Source organism: Chelonoidis abingdonii, chromosome 1, assembly GCF_003597395.2.
Source record: "Chelonoidis abingdonii isolate Lonesome George chromosome 1, CheloAbing_2.0, whole genome shotgun sequence".
In the NCBI taxonomy this organism is placed as follows: domain Eukaryota; kingdom Metazoa; phylum Chordata; order Testudines; family Testudinidae; genus Chelonoidis; species Chelonoidis abingdonii.
The window spans coordinates 303,966,271-303,983,198 of record NC_133769.1 but is presented as its reverse complement, the minus strand read 5'-3'; the positions used below and the strand labels follow the sequence as shown (position 1 = coordinate 303,983,198).

The window sequence follows — 16,928 nt, the reverse complement described above, 5'->3', positions numbered from 1 at the left end:
AGCTGTTCTAGTTAATCTAAAGCAAACCTTCCTCCCTTGGCAGGGAATAAGGCCCCCTGCTAACACTCTTATGCTGCCCTCTGGCCATGCTGTATCACAATACCTATGATTCAAAGCTGGTAATACCACAGAAAATTTGGGCTGAAGCTTTCCAAAATTTTGCCTGAGGCAGACACCCAGCATGGAAAATTCATCCCAACAACTCAAGTTTTGAAAAGGCAAACACAATTAAAAACAAGTTCTTATACCAGGTCAGCCTCGTAACACTGACTATAATTAATTTTATCGAGTGCATATTAGGACAACATTCTGCCAAACATACAAAGTTTGTAAAAGCTGATTGCTGGATAAGGATTATGAAGAAAATATTACCAGCCATTTAAAGGCTCTCTTTGTTAAGGGAATGTCTGAGCAAAAAGATGGGCCCTATATCGTTTATTCGCACCACAGAGTTAAGTAAATTAGAAAATCAAACTTGGCTTCTTGCCACTGAAAATTTGTTCTTTACCATTTATTTTCTAATATTTTATCTAGTGCAGCTTAGATATTTTAAGTGACATGTCTTCCACTTTACAAAGCTACTCCTGAGCCATCTCCTGAAACTGTTTCCTTGGTATTCAGCCTAAGTTTCCTTTCTAAAAATGTGGTCCCATTAGTCCTAATTACAAGCTTTACACAAATATAACATGAAGATACAGATGTACCCCACATACACACTTCCCCCTCACACTGCGTTGTGACAGCTGCAATTAACTGTATTAATGTTAGATCCCCCTCCCTAGATATAACCAAAAGAAGGAAACTGGCAGGACATACTTCATCAGGGGACCTGGACTTTGGATTACTCTCCCATCCCTTACCTGGAATAGTCTGAATTTGTTGACTATTGAGACAGACTGAAGGGAGAGCTAACCAAAATACATTTTTGGTTTTACAATTTTAAATCACTGATGGTGCTCAAAGCTTGAGTATGGATGATTTTTATTATTCTATTCTAAATGAACACACATTTCAATTTATTAATTGAAATAGCTTGAATTTTAAACTAATTATTAAAAAAATCATCTTGAATAAAATATCAAAACAAGACCCTCAGAGTAGTTCTACACAAATAATTTTAAAAGCAAAAGACAGTTTCACAAAAATCAACTATGGCAATTGCTTTGGTTGTCATCAAAATAGCATCTGCTTACACAGATTCTGTGCAATCTTTGGGTCCAAGACTTTTAGTTCTTTGATTCTTTTCTTAATAGATTTCTTCTCTTCAAAATCGTCCTCTTCCTTTTTTACTGTCAAAGTAAAGAAAACAAATTTATTCACAGTATCAAATGTAGGGAACAAAATTCCTTAGTGAAAAAAGCTCTCCAAGTCAGACTGTAGACAAATCACTATGAGAAAGAAGGTGCAACTGGGGAATGAACAACCAATTATATTTTGTTTTGTAATTATTACTCTTGTGTTTTCTTCAGTATGAACAAGGAAGACAGCAGCCTTTTCAATATATTGACTTTTTTTAAAAAAATAAAAAAAAAGGTATTTTTTTCGAAAATACAGAATCTAGAATTTTATAAAGCAATGTCAAGCGTTAGTTGACCCCAAGACTTCAGATCATGCAACATGAATATGATTGTGGTCAGCTTGGTCATATGGTGCACTGGAGAAGAATGAACTTGAAAGTCAATTTTCAACAATTCTAAATATACTGAACATATAAAATGTTAAAAACTGCAATTCAAAATTAAGGACATAAGACATTTTTCAAAATTATACAAATACATCAATGGGGAACAAAATGTAAGTGCTACTGTGAACAGAGTACGTGTTTGTCAAAGTAAAATTATTGAAAAGTATCAACTGATTTTATTAAAAAAATATTTAAAAATCAGGTTGATCTGTTTCAATTATTTCCCTTTCCTCATTCAAAATCAGGCATCTCAGATTAAGTCAATCACTTCCTGTCCTACCTTGAGTGGACATGAACAAATTTATCACAGCACAGGCGCCGGCTTCCTCTGAGCCCCAGGATGATCAACCCCGTGCTCCACTCCAGGCCCCGCCGACCCCTTCCGTCAAGCCCCTGCCTCTTCCTGCGCCCACTTCTCTCCGGCCCTACCTCTTCCCGCCCCTTCTGAAAGAGCACCCCATCTCCACTCCTCCTCCATCCCTTCCAACGCCTCCTGCATGCCCTGGAACAGCTGTTTGTGGTGGGTGAGAGGTGCTATGGAGGGGTGAACAGTTGATCAGGGGAGGCAATGGTGGACAGGAAGCACTGGGGGAAAGGGAGGGAGGTGGGTGCTAAGCACGCACTGTTTTTTCTTTCTGTGGGTGCTTGTAGCGGGGAAATGTCACCCACTCCTGCCCTGAAGGACTTGACATCAGCCCTGGGAGAGGGCTGAGGCTGCAGAAGGACTGCTGTTGGGGAAATAGCCCCAATCAGGCACAGCTGGCCCTTATAAGAGGGCAGTGGGCCAAGAGCTCAGACAGAGTCTCTCTCTAGCCTGCTGAGTGAGAAAGGCCTGGATGCTGGGGAGCTGAGAAAGAGTACCTAAAGTGGAGCAAGACTGGGGGAGCTCCAGCCTGGAAATCCCCCAGGCCGCAGGCCTTGTTAAAGGCTGGAAAAGGGTACTGGGGTTGCAGAGGGGCAGCCCAAGGATTGGCAGAGACAGCAGGTCCAAACCCGCCTTGCTGGTGATGAGTGACATTTACACTGCAGTCTGCCCCAGTGAACAAGGGCTAGATCAAGACTGGCAGTAGCCATAGTCTGAGAAAAGGTGGGGATAAAGGATGGGGGTTCCCTGGGGAAGGGAGATCCAGATCTGTGGGGGTACTGCCAAGGGGCAGCACCCTGGCCTGAAAGGGGCACCAGGGTCCAGAGGGACTCAGGCCCAGCAGCAAGCAGGACACTGGCCTGCAGAGGGCGCTCCAGAGGCTGGAAACGCTAATTTCCTAGATGACCAGCAGGAGGCGCCACAGGGGTGAGTCCCACCCCATGACAGTGCTCTAGCCCACAGTGTCGGTGCCTATGGATCTTAGTCCCCTTTATGACAGCCCTTAACATATTGAACAACTTATTAGATTCCACTCCACCTAGTCTTCTTTTCTCAAGACTAAACATGCCCAGTGTTTTAATCTTTGTTCACATAATAGGTTTTCTAAAGCTATCATTTTTGTTCCTCTCCTCTAGATTCTCTCCAATTTGTCCACATCTTTCTTAAAGTGTCGTGCCCAAAACCGAACATGACACTGGTACTGAGGCCTCACCAGTGCTGCAAAATGGAGACAATAATGCCTCATATACAACACTCCTGCTAATAAACCCCAGAATAGTAGCCTTTTTTTTTTTTTTTTTTTAAACAGCAATACATTGTTGCCTAGTCAGTTTCTCCATTTTGTTTTTGCAGATTAAAGTTTTGAGTCTTCAGTGAAGATATTTGAAGTATTTTACTCAATTTCATAATGTTGATTTCAAACCTGCCAAAATTCAGGTAGCATTTATGATTGGGTAGGTACACTTCTGAACCGTCTTGCATTACAGACATGACACTGGAAAGAAAATAGCACAATGATACATAACTATTTTAGAAAAATCAGCCAATATGACACTGGCTTGTCAGTCTATGTGCAGCCTCCTTTATTTTCACATTTTTTTTAATTAGTTCAATCACTTTATTTTGTGCAGTCTTTATTACATAGTCAGTCTCTTGAATTGGATTGCTTGGGTAAATAGCTCTAATACAGGAACAACAACAAATGTGTTTGTGTTTCCTGCCTCCATCTGCTGGTAAAAAACTACATTTACCACAGGTGTAGAATGACCCAACAAGAACCAGCAGAAAGTCGGCAGTCAAAAAACATTTTTTTTTAATAAGAAGTCTGTAAATCAAAGCTAAAGACTGGAAATCATCTAGCCAATTCCCTATGGAATTTCATACAAAAAAAACCTTATCTGCATGAATTTATAGCAATATACAATATGACATATCCTTGGTGGGAAATATGTACTTTAATACAGAGTAAAAAAAAAAATAGTCTAAAAGCAAAAATGCCAAAAAAGAACTTGGAACTATGTATTCATACTCTCTCTATATAGAAACTACTGTGAACTTACAGGATAACTCTTCATGGGAATTCTGATCACATCCTTTTTTAATGCCAGCAGAAGGAAGCAAAGGATACATATTACTTTTATTTCACAATGGAAAACTTTGTATGAATGCTGTATATACGAAAGGTGATCATTTATATCATTGTTGTTACCACTGTTACACAATTTCCGTAAATCTTATGCAAAGTATATCATGTAAGATATCAGTGGAAAATTTATGATTTGATAAATATGATTATCCTGTTTATATGCATATATCATCTTTGTATCTGAAGTTATGAATATTAGCTACGTACTGCACCTTAAACCTGCATTGTATTCCTGAGTAACACTCACCGGACAGAATTTATATCAGGGCTAGACAGCTATATATTGATGGCCCATCAAGGACATATTGATCTCAAAATGGGTCATTGAAGAAACTCATCCCACCCTGATAGTTCTTAGTGAAGATGACTCAGACAGTAAGAAGCCAATGGCCACCCTCCTCTGTGATTCGACAAAATATGTAAGGGCATGTGATATGCTCATGTGACCCTGGATTCCATCTTGGGAAAGTAATTTTTCATGCACCTGGCAGAGGACATAAAAGGACACCTGAAACCTCTCCATATTGCCTCATACCTGATATTCTCTGGATTGTGTATTTATAACAAAAAGGAGCATCTTGAATTAGGGACTGAGGAACTTCCAATATTTTGAAAGTTACCAAGACAGCAGTCTATTCCAACACTAATACAAACCTGATATAAGGACTTTGCAATCATATATATATATGCGACTGGATAGCGTAGTGGTTAAGAGCGCCGACCTTTGATACGGGAGACCGCCCTTTGATACGAGAGACCGGGGTTCAAATCCTGGTTGGTACCCAACTTTCCAGTAGGGGTCCTTGGGCAAAAGACCCCCTAACGCTTCAACCTGCCTACCTCAAATATGAGAGTGACACGAACTAGGAGAGTCATGCCGGCTCGGACGTCGCCCGGATTAACAAGGTCCGCGCAGATGTGAGAGGAACCAGGACAATCTGATGATAAGTGGGCTACTGGAACAAACCATTCATGGACGAGACAAGAGAACCTGGAATTGATGGAATGCTACTACAACAGTAGACCTAATGAGAGGGGATATATGAAGAACGTATGAGGGGACTGTGGATGGACAAAAGACCTACATCCACACTTACTGAAGAAACAGCTAGTTACCCAACGCTTCAACATAGTAAAGAGAAGCTGCTCTCACAGCTTGAGAATAGACCAACTCCACATTACATCCCAGACTCAAGAAGACCTGGAAGAACAAGTGGATGTGCAGCCCACCCTGAAGCTGAAACTTCACTGCCACCCCTCCATTGCAGAGCACAGCAGCTGATATATGAGAGGCATAAGATCATGGAGAAACTAGCTACAGTCAATCCTCGAGACCATTACCAAGGCTCAGTGGAGAAGTACCATCAGATAGTATGTTAGAAGATGCCAATAGAGCCCTCATGACAATCCTACTACCACCATAACTCAAACCAATGAACTGTATACGCTACAGCCTCTGTAATCCTGGAGATGCTTGGCTACACGATCAAGAAGAACAACAGTATGTACCCACCCTGGAAAATGAGGTTGGAGGATAAGATCAAGGCGACTCGAGAGAGAAGTTAGTCAGCTGGTGAACTACAGAAGGGTGTAGAGATTAAGGATAAGACTCGGCTACTGAAAAAATACAAGGACCTGACTCCATCTGAAGCCCTAGAGACTGCTAAACAAAGGCTCACAGCACTGGCTTACCAGGCTAAGGAGATACACTAGAGAAGCAGAGGCCAAAAAAGTAAATGCCCTGTTCTCCAAAGAACCATCCAAGGTGTACTCCCAACTGCAGTGCAACAACACAATAACAGCAGAGCCACCAGCAGCAGAAACTGAACAGTACTGGAAGAAACATATGGGAGAAAGAGAAGACTCATAATCACCAGTGCAAAGTGGCTGCAGGACCTGAGAACAGAGCACAGCAATCTCCCAGAACAGAAACCAGTCACCATCACAGTAGAAGACATCCAGCAGCGGGGTCAAGAACATGAAGAGCTGGACAGCACCTGGACCAGACATGATCCACACCTACTGGCTAAAGAAACTAACAGCAGTGCATGAACGCCTAGCAGCACAGATGAACCAGCTGCTAGCAGCAGGCTCCCACCCAACTGGCTAACACAAGAAGGACAGTGCTGATCATGAAAGACCCCTGCAAGGGAACAGAACCGTCCAACTACCGACCAATAACCTGCCTCCCCACAACATGGAAGTCCTATCAGGCATCATAGCCGCCAAGCTACAGGACCACATGGGCCAGTACATGAGCACAGCTCAGAAGGCATTGGGAAACACCAGAGGCTCAAACACCAGTTGCTCATAGATAGAGCAGTCACCAAGACTCAAGGTCTAGACAGACCAATCTGAGCACAGCCTGGATTGACTACAGGAAAGCCTATGACTCAATGCTGCACACGTGGATCTGTGAATGTCTGGCGCTATACAAAGTCAACAGGACACTAAGGACCTTCCTCAAGAACTCAATGGGGACAATGGAAGACAACACTAGAAGTCAACTCAAGGCAGCTTGCACAAGTGGCCATCAAGTGTGGCATATACCAAGGTGATGCACTTTCCCCGCTGCTGTTCTGCATAGGCTTAAACCCCCTCAGCCAGATAATCACAAGGACTGGATACGGGTACAAGGTTCAGGAGTGGAACTACCATCAGCCACCTCCTCTACATGGATGACATCAAGCTGTATGCTAAGAATGAACGAGACATCGACTCGCTAATCCACCTGACGCGGATCTACAGTGAGGATATCGGGATGTCATTCGGACTGGGAAGTGTGGCCGGATGGTAGTGAAGAGAGGGAAGGTAGTCAAGACTGATGGGGTGGAACTACCAGCGGGCCACATAGCAGACATACAGACCAGCTACAAGTACCTTGGCGTCCCACAGTCACATGGAAACCACGATGAGGAGGCAAGGAAGACAGCAACATCCAAGTATCACCAAAGGATAAGACAGGTCCTGAAGAGCCAGCTCAGTGGGAAGAACAAGATCCACGCCATCAACGGATACGCCCTGCGGTCATCAGATACCCTGCCGGTATAGTGAGCTGGCCAAAGGAGGACATGGAGGCTGCCGATGTGAAAACCGGAAGCTCCTCACAATGCACGGAGGTTTCCACCCCAAGTCCAACACCCAGAGACTGTATACCAGCCGGAAAAGAAGCGGGCGGGGCTTGGTGAGCGTCAAAGCCACTGTCCTGGATGAAACCCGGAACATCCAGGAGTACATCAGTAAGATGGCCCCCAAAGATGAGCTGCTGAGAGAATGCCTGAGGCAGCAGCAGACATGGGAGGAAGACCAAGCAGAAGAAGTGCCATGGCAAGACAAGACCCTGCATTGGATGTACCATCGACAGATAGCTGAGGTGGCTGACATTGGAAATCCTACCAGTGGCTGGAACGAGCTGGACTAAAAGACAGCACTGAGGCACTGATCATAGCAGCGCAGAAAACAGGCACTGAGCACCAGATCCATTGAAGCAGGGTCTACCACACTAGAAGAGGACCCAAAGGTGCAGACTGTGCAGAGAGGCCTCAGAGACAGTCCAACATAGTGGCAGGATGTAAGATGCAGGCAGGAACCGCATACACAAAACGGCACAACTAAGTGGCTGACATTGTGTACAGGAACATCTGCACAGCGTATGGGCTAGACCTCCCAAGACCAGATGGGAGATTCCACAGAAGGTTGTGGAGAATAGCAGGGCTAAGATTCGTGGGACTTCCAGATCAGACGGACAGGCAGGTACTGGCCAATCAACCAGACATCGTGGGTAATGAGACAAGGACCAGAAGACAGCGGTGGTGATAGATAGAGTGGCCAAGTGATAGCAACATCAGAAGAAGGAATATGAAAGCTGGAGAAGTACCAGGGCCTGAAAAAGGAACTAGAGAGGATGTGGAAAGTGAAGGCCCAAGTGGTCCCAGTGGTGGTAGGAGCACTCGGGGCTGTGACTCCTAAGCTGGGTGAGTGGCTCCAACAGATCCCAGGAACAACATCAGAGCTCTCTGTCCAGAAGAGTGCAGTGCTAGGGAACAGAGATACTGCGCAGAACCCTCAAACTCCCAGGCCTCTGGTAGAGGACCCGAGGTTGAGGAAGACACATACCACCCATAGGGGTGAGAGGGGAATTTTATATAATCTATTAAATATATGTAACTTTCTTCTTTTCTTATATTATTAAATCTTTAGTTAGTTTACTAAGGATTAGCTGACAGTGTGATTTTGGGGTAAAAATCTGAGATTAATATTGATCTGGGGACATATGTCTGATTCTTTGGGATTAGAAAAGACCTCACATATGGTGAAATGGGTTTTCAATAATTTCTCACTATATTGAATTGTGTTGCCTGGATGGGAACCAAGGACTGGAATGCCTAAAGGGGTCTCTCTTTGACTTCTGGTTGTACTGCCAAAGTTCTTTTGTAACTGGTTTGGTTAATCTAATTATAGAGTATGCCAGCAGCTTTGGGGATTGTCTGCCTCTTTTCTTGCCCTGTGTGTGGCATTCTCAGTGTGGCCATCCCTGGTGCCAGGTCACATCTTGCATTTTTCAATGAAAATCCTTCACCTGCCTTCAGATACTTAAGCCTGGGTGGGTGTGTGTGGGGCATTATCTCATTGCCTGCCTCCCTGAAGTCCTGTCTTTTCTGAGTGAGTAGAAAACAGAGCAGAACACAGAAAACAAAGACTTTTTTTTTTTTTTTTAACATGGGTAGCAAAGGTTGAACACATGAATTAAGATACCTTGACTACTGTGAAGACAGAGAGGAGGAGAAGATTAACATATAGATTTAAATACAAATTACAAAAGTGGTGGAATTTACAAGACACGCCAAAGAGCAACCAATTACTTTGTTATATTATTTTCCTCTCCCCAGCCACCATTCCTGACATGATCCTCGTTCTCTCTAAATTATAAACACTTTGGAGTTTGGAACTTTTGTATCAAAAGTATCTAGCACAAGTGTTACATAAATATAACTGAATAATAATACAGAGTGCTAGACACAAGGGCAGCTCCAGGTACCAGCACAGTAAGCTCGTGCCTGGGACGGGAAGCCGCGGGTGGGCAGCCTGCTGGTCGCTGTAAAGGTAGGCAGGCGGCTTTTGGCGGCGCACCTGCAGGAGGTCCACTGGTCCCGTGGCTTCGGCAGCAATTCGGCAGCAGGGACGCCAAGTCCGTGGCACTGGCGGACATCCCACAGGCATGCCGCTGAATCCGCATGACCAGCAGACCGCCCCCGCCACGCTGCCAAATGCGTGGCACTGGCAGCCTCCCATAGGCATGCCGCCGAATCTGCATGACCAGCAGACCACCCCCAGGTACGCTGCTGAATTCGTGGCACTGGCAGCCTCCCACAGGCATGCCGCCAAATCCGCGTGACCAGCAGACGCCCCCAGGCACACCACCGAATCTGCATGATCAGTAGATCGCCTGCAGGTGCACTGCCAAAAGTCACCTGCCTGCCGTGGTAGGGGCGGCAAAAAACATCGAGCCGCCCGTGGCTGGACAGACCCTTTTTCAAACTATATTGTATTCCAAGCTTCCTCACACATAGATGGAACATACTAACAATCAAGCAAACACTGTAGATACTCTTTTTAACATTTAGGCTGTGATTTTCAAATTCTGAAAGGCAATGAGAGGTGGTCACTACTTGAACAAATTATTATTCATACCTTAAAATTAATAAAATTACTACTACATTTTTATGGATAAATGTTAAACATTTCAGATTATCAGAAGTTCATTGGCCCAAACATAAAACCAGTTAGAGTGATCACTATTTTTTATTAATTATTATTATTATTAACTAAAGGCCTATGCCCTGACAAAAACCATTTATAAAATAATTATGTGAGTATATCTCCACACACAAATAAAATCTTCAAATTAACTCAAACTATTAGTCTTTGACGCTGATTAGGAGAGCAACTGAATTTAGGATAGCACTAAAGCTCTTTTAGATCAACAGACCTTCAGTATACGCTTAGAATTGAGCACATGCTTACCTGCTGTTCTAAATGAGGACATTTAAGAAGGCTTTTGATGTATGAGATGCTAGGTCACCTTCATAGTATTTAATATGTACTATGTAGAATCTTCTTAGTTAGGGTTTAGCTGAGATTCATATCAAAAGACAGATTATTCTTTAATTTATATGAAATACAAGTACCAGCACTTTGAGTACAGTTTTGATTTCTTAATTGACAAGTTAAGGTATTAGTATATGAATTACAGTAATTTTAAAATGGGCTATTTATGACATTTCTGGTGTAAAACTTTTACTCCCTCAGTAAATTCCTTACTCTTGAGATTTGGATAATGACTCATTTCTAGACAATAACAAAAATCGAAGGTACAGGTTACTTTTAAAGTTTCTCAATGTGGTAATTTTTTTTTCATTTATTGCTATTATTCATAAACATTTCTATTTACTTAGCGACCAACGAAGGCATACATTTTCATCAACATCGCCTTCACCAAATACGCTATCATTGGATGGATGCAGCAGGATCTAAGTTTTACTGTTTTATAAAGTATGCTTCTACTCCTCATGCTTCAGAGCATAAAAATTTAAACTAAGTATAAACCCACAGAGTATAATCTTGTACAGTCTGCAATCTAAAACAATAGCTATTAGATGTTTGACCTGCCATGCCCTAAGCGGTTTAACTCAAAGATGGCAATTTAAAAAGCTAGTCTCTTCAATATGTCAAAGGCTAGTATTGCATGCATGGGCAATTACAAATTAAAACCTTCTATCAGGCATACTAGATACTGCACTGTGTGCACAAAAGCTTACAAATGGAGAAGCATTACATTAGAAATTCACATATATTTATATCTATCCACTATGCAGTACAAACAGCGGGCACACCATCTACTGCTACTGGTGCATAACCTTCAGTGAGAAACTGATCTCATCAACAAATTTCAAGAGAAAATATAGAAAACTATTATAATCAACCGTGTGATTTTTGACAATTAAGAATATGTGATGTGAAAACATTTGATGTTAGTATAGTGCAAAATATTGCTTTTTGCCATTTTTAACCACATGCTAAGAAGCTTTCTGAAAGAAATACTTGTCCATGCAAAACTAATAAAAATATTTCAATATATTGACATTTGGTAGTTTTGACAAATAAACACCAAATTAAGGTTTGAAATTAACTTAAATGGTAAAATTTGTAATCAGAAATGTTGCAATGCTTTGGGTCTGTGCCACAAATGACAGTTTCTCATTTTGATTACCAGTTTCACCTCACGTACAGCTTACTTAACAGGTCCACATCATACCCTATCTAAACATACGTAAAATAAGCTTTCAAATTAACTGAGACTTTTTGGGTCCAAAATGTTTATTTTGATTTTGCTGTCTGGTTCTCTCAATCTAAGAACCCTGGGATGGAATGCATATAAAAAAAACCAAAGCCAGTTATGATTTGTGTAACACCTATCTGCTTTCTTGGAGATAGGCGCCACGGAGGCCAGTATCTGCCATAGATGTTTTGCTAGCGCCAACAGTCTCTCATCAATCAGCAGAGTCAATCATCTGGCATTGATATAGGAAGAACTGCTTGTGTGATTTTTTTCCCCCAGGACTACTACTACAGGTATCTTAAGTCTATCAGCCATCCACCACAAAATTTCCTAGAATTTTCTGTAGCCATCAAGATGTGCAGAAGCAGCAATTACTAATGCCTCATGTGACGAGGATGAGGAAACAGCTGCTGGTATAAGCTACTTCTCAAACTGCATGTGATAATAATCTTCATTCTCATGCTTCTGCTGCTGCACAGGGACACTCTGTGCTTCTTGTACCACTGTATGAGATCTCATTAGGAGAAAGACCTCACATTAGAAGGGGCAGTGGAAGCTGACTTTCTTGCTTACTGCTGGCTTCAGAGGGTCCAACAGGGCCTTGGTTGAGCCAGATAAAGGTAAGTGTCAGTGGCCACACGAGTGAGTACCAAGGAGAAAGTTCTATAGGAATGACAAAATGTCCTAGGACTCCCTATCTGACAAACAAGCGTCATAAGAATGCACCTGATAAATGCAAGTACTGCATACTGGAAAACATAATCCCAACTATACATATAAAATGATGGGGTCTAAATTAGCTGTTACCACTCAAGAAAGAGATCTTGGAGTCAGTGTGGATAGTCCTCTGAAAACATCCACTCAATGTGCAGTGGTAGTCAAAAAAGTGAACAGAACCTTGGGAATTATTATGAAAGCGATAGCTAATAAGACAAAAAATATCCTATTGCCATTATATAAATCCATGGTATGCCCACATCTTGAATACTGCGTGCAGATGTGGTTGCCCCATCTCAAAAAAAGATATAACGGGATTGGAAAAGGTTCAGAAAAGGGCAACAAAAATTATTAGGGGTATGGAATGGCTTCCATATGAGGAGAGGTTAATAAGACTGGGACTTTTCAGTTTGGAAAAGAGACGACTAAGAAGGGATATGATTGAAGTCTACAAAATCATGACTGGTGTGGAGAAATTAAAGTATTATTTACTTCTTTTCATAACACAAGAACTTGGACATCACCAGATGAAATTAATAGGCAGTAGGTTTAAAACAAACAAAAGGAATTTTTTTTTCTGCCCACATAATGTGCAGTCAGTCTGTAAAACTCTTTGCCAGAGGATGTTGTGAAGGCCAAGACTATAGCAGGGTTCAAAAAAGAACTAGAGAATTTCATAGAGGATAGGTCCATCAATGGCTATTAGCCAAGATGGGCAGGGATGGTGACCCTAGCCCCCGTTTTCCAGAAGCTGACAATGGGTGACGGGGGATGGACATTTGATGATTACCTGTTCTGTTCGGGCACCTGGCATTGGCAACTGTCGGAAGACAATCCACTGGGCTAGATGGACCTTTGGTCTGACTCAGTATAGTCGCTCTTATGTTCTAAGAAAGAGACTGTGGTGAGGACTCCTTGCTGTATTTAGAGGCTGAAAAAGAATATTTCTTGTCTTGAAAAAGGGCTGTCTTAAGAGTCTCTTCCTCTGAAGGCACTGATGAAGTGCTTAGTCCTATAATGATACTAGTGGATGCTGTTATGATCTGCCCTTCCCCCTAGAGCAATTCTGTTAAGTTTGAGAGACCAGGTGGATTTTAATCATTTATTAAAAACTACAATATAATCCAAATATGTGATCCTAAGCTACAGGATAGCAAGTAAAGTAAACATACTGACGCTCTGCTGCGTGATAAGGCGAGGCGTACTGGTTGCTGACAGATGCTTCTTCTCTGTTCAGAGTCTGTCACCTCTCCACACAGAGAAATTTTTAACCCCACCCTCTGTCTCTCAAGTTACACATGCACCTTGTAATGGTCACATGCACAGCGTGCCCAGACAGGCCCAACTACAACTCCTTCTACTGGTGGAAAATGGAACCCAAACATGTATTACAACATTAAACAAAATACATACTTAAATGGGATGAGATGAATATTAAAGCAAAAAGGGCAAAGATGCCTCCCCCCAGGGACACAGGAGCATCTAGAGTTGCAGACTGTATGGAGTCTTTCCAGTCCCCTAACAATATTAGTATAGATGGCACTCACCGCTATAGACAGAGGTGATGATTCTGGCAAAAGAGTCACAGATAGGTCGCTTGGTTCCAAGAACTGCTTTAGGGTTGAGAACAGTGGCACTGGCAACAGCTATGCTGAGGTCATTGACAGCAGTTAGGTGCCCAAGCCATCAGTACCATGTGCACCAAAACCAGTATCAAGGTTTGCACCAGGTGGAGTACCATGCTCTGGCACTGGACTGTCTATAATGTATACAAATATCCTAACAGCAGTAATGCTTTGGTCATATAAATTGTGTATGTTCTCACAGAAATCTCTCTGTTATGCAAAGGAGTTTATCAATATTCTAAATAAGAAAGTTGTGGGAGCATGTATTGAAATGACAACTATTCAGACCGTAAACTGATTCATTTAAAAAAAAAAAAAATACTAACTCAATTTACCAGTCTTTTACCAGTCATATTATGCACTATTTTTGATTTATTACAAATATTTGAGTATAAAGAGCAGCTATTTCCTCCTGTAACGCTATTTCTTCTGTTCTGATCTTTTAAATGTGTCAGAATCCTGTATTTACAAGCAACATCTGCTGCTGCAGAAAAGGCTAACATCAAATTCACTCTTAGGACTTCACCATAACATCAAATAGGAGAACCTTGACTATATCTTACTTGATTACTACTATCTCATTGACCATATTTCCTCCAATCTGGGATAATGCAGTGACTTCCTTGCATTTGTGGTTACATAACATCTCTGTGACAACTACCATAATTGCTTACATGAAAGAGAAGTATTAAGAAATGATTTGGTATGTTTAAATCACCTTTGGTACTGATCTTGTAATAAGATGCACTGAGGTCAACTTCTGTACAGAACCCCTTGAAAATCAAAGGGGACCACACAAGCTTATGGAGTTCTCAGTGATCATTTAATTTTTGGATGAGGTCCTTTGTGTAATTTAGCAGTTGGAAACAAGGGCAGTCAGCACCAGGTGGATGCAAGCTCTTCACAGATCGCTAGCCAGTGTTCAGCAGACAACCACTGGTCCATGAACCAGTTTGTGAAGTGCTGCTTGAAAGGCATTCAAGCAACCATACAGTGTACAGGTAAAAGTTTCCTTAAGAAAAATGAAAATCATGATGGAAGAATATATTTAAGTTTAAAATTATTTTAAACTTAATTTCTATTTACTAGTATTACAAGCTATAAAAACTTGACTTTTAAATGGATTTGTCACTTCTCAAGTCAGGAGTTCACTAAAGAAAGATCACCTCAATGGAACTTCTCATTTAAACCTATTTCTCAGAAATATTTTATAAATCTCTAAATCACCACACAAATGGAATAAATTGTACTAAACAGCAGTTCTCCAAAAAGGTTTTGATCAAACTAGTTTCACGTACTTTACATTCTGGCTCCGATCTTACTTTTTAAAAAGAGAAAAACTTTCTTATCTCAAACTAATCCTATATAGTAACTGTTTTAAATGGCTATTGCATTGTCTCCCAAACAACCACTGCATCATAACGACCGGTAATTACTCTTGTGCAAATTCAGATGGTTAGTGCATATAGAGCCTTTCACAAAAGGAAACCACAAAGGGACCAAAATAAGCAAACCCCAAAACAAAAATAAAACTTTTTATTAGATACAATATTATGGGGGGTGTTTTTGTTTTTGTTTTTTTAAATCATGGACTATTAGAAGCTATTCAATTAAAATGTTTTTTCTCAGTGTTCTTAGAACTGCCATGAGTTTTCTATAAACTACTGAACTGACACAGAGCCTTATTTCAAGTGTAGTTCACTTAGTACAATTCTGCTTTAGTTAGATCTGCCATCAAAGTGATTACTTCAGCTCCAGTGAAATGTTGTTGTTCAACAGATTAAGTATTATGTTACTGCATATAAATCATACACTTCTACAAGGATAGATGCAGTAGAAGAAATTTAAAATATCCAAACCCCATTTTCTCACAGTAACTTTCACAAATCTCTCATAAGTCTTTCATAAACTTATACAGAAGTAATAATTCTACCTTTTCGATAAAAAACTTACTTTAAAATGAGAGCACCTCTAATTTTTATTCATATTGTTCAAACTGCATGCTAATATATATATTGTCTGTTTTCGACATATGGTAGTGAGTGATGTGATATTCAACTTTTTTGTTCATTTAATTTACAGCCACTTTACAATCAGATCTTCTCTAAAGCTTGGATTAATCAGACCAAAGACCTGTGCTTTTAGTATAATTTTATTTCATCAGGGAAAAAGAGTGCTGAAATTATATTTTCTAATACACAGTACACTATCTTCAAAAAGGACATTACCTAATTTTCACCCTACTTTCTTTGACTATTTACACAAAACTAGTTCATTCAGAGACAAAAAATAATTGGAATTAATTTATGAACAATTTTTTTTTGGTTTTCAACAGGACATTCTTACAGATTTCAGACATTAAAGAAGTACACACACTGGATGTTGCACGTTTCTAAACCCAGTATGTTATATGCCCAAGAATTTAAAAATGGCTGTCCACAGTTAGGTTTCTAAATCCACATTAAGATATCTAAGTGGCTTGTATTTCTAAAATTATAGGTATACAGCAGTTGACACTGACTTCCAAAGAAAGAAAGGCCTTTTGCCACAGTCTTTTCCAAGACAAACAATTTCTTTTAGAACTATTTAGTATTGAAAACCAAGCCATTTATTTACCTGGCTACATTTGAATTTAAAGAACCTAATCTCAGGCAACCATTTTTCAACATCTTAGCCCATGTTTTTCACTTAATAATTAAAGATCGTCACTGTTCTAAATACAGTAGTTGGGAAATAGCCTCTTATCAAACATCTATGTTAAATACTACAATTTAAATAACAATTCTTAAGATCTTTTATACCTGAATTTGCTTGATATTTTAAAGTTAATACATTAGAATTTATATGCAGACAATTTTTCCTATTAACTTACTATATTATTTACAGAAGGTTTTAATCTGTGAAAGGAAGCAGCCCATTATTTCAGCATATCATAGGCTTCTGAATTCTTTATTAAAATCCTTTAGAAACTGATAAATTTCTTCTGAAGTCTTCATTTCACAGGGGACAACAAATTCCTAAGAAATTCCATGTTAAACTAAGTAATAGGAAAT

The 16,928-nt window shown here is 40.6% G+C and overlaps 1 protein-coding gene across 1 annotated transcript in view; it reads right to left on the bottom strand.

The window, feature by feature from the left end:
* The window catches only part of DIAPH3 (diaphanous related formin 3), a 560,319-nt gene that overhangs the window by 286,332 nt on the left and 257,059 nt on the right, over window positions 1-16,928 (bottom strand). Inside the window, exon 18 of the mRNA XM_075061558.1 lies at window positions 1,194-1,289. Coding sequence (XP_074917659.1) covers window positions 1,194-1,289 — 96 coding nt within the window. The remainder of the gene's footprint in view (window positions 1-1,193; window positions 1,290-16,928) is intronic.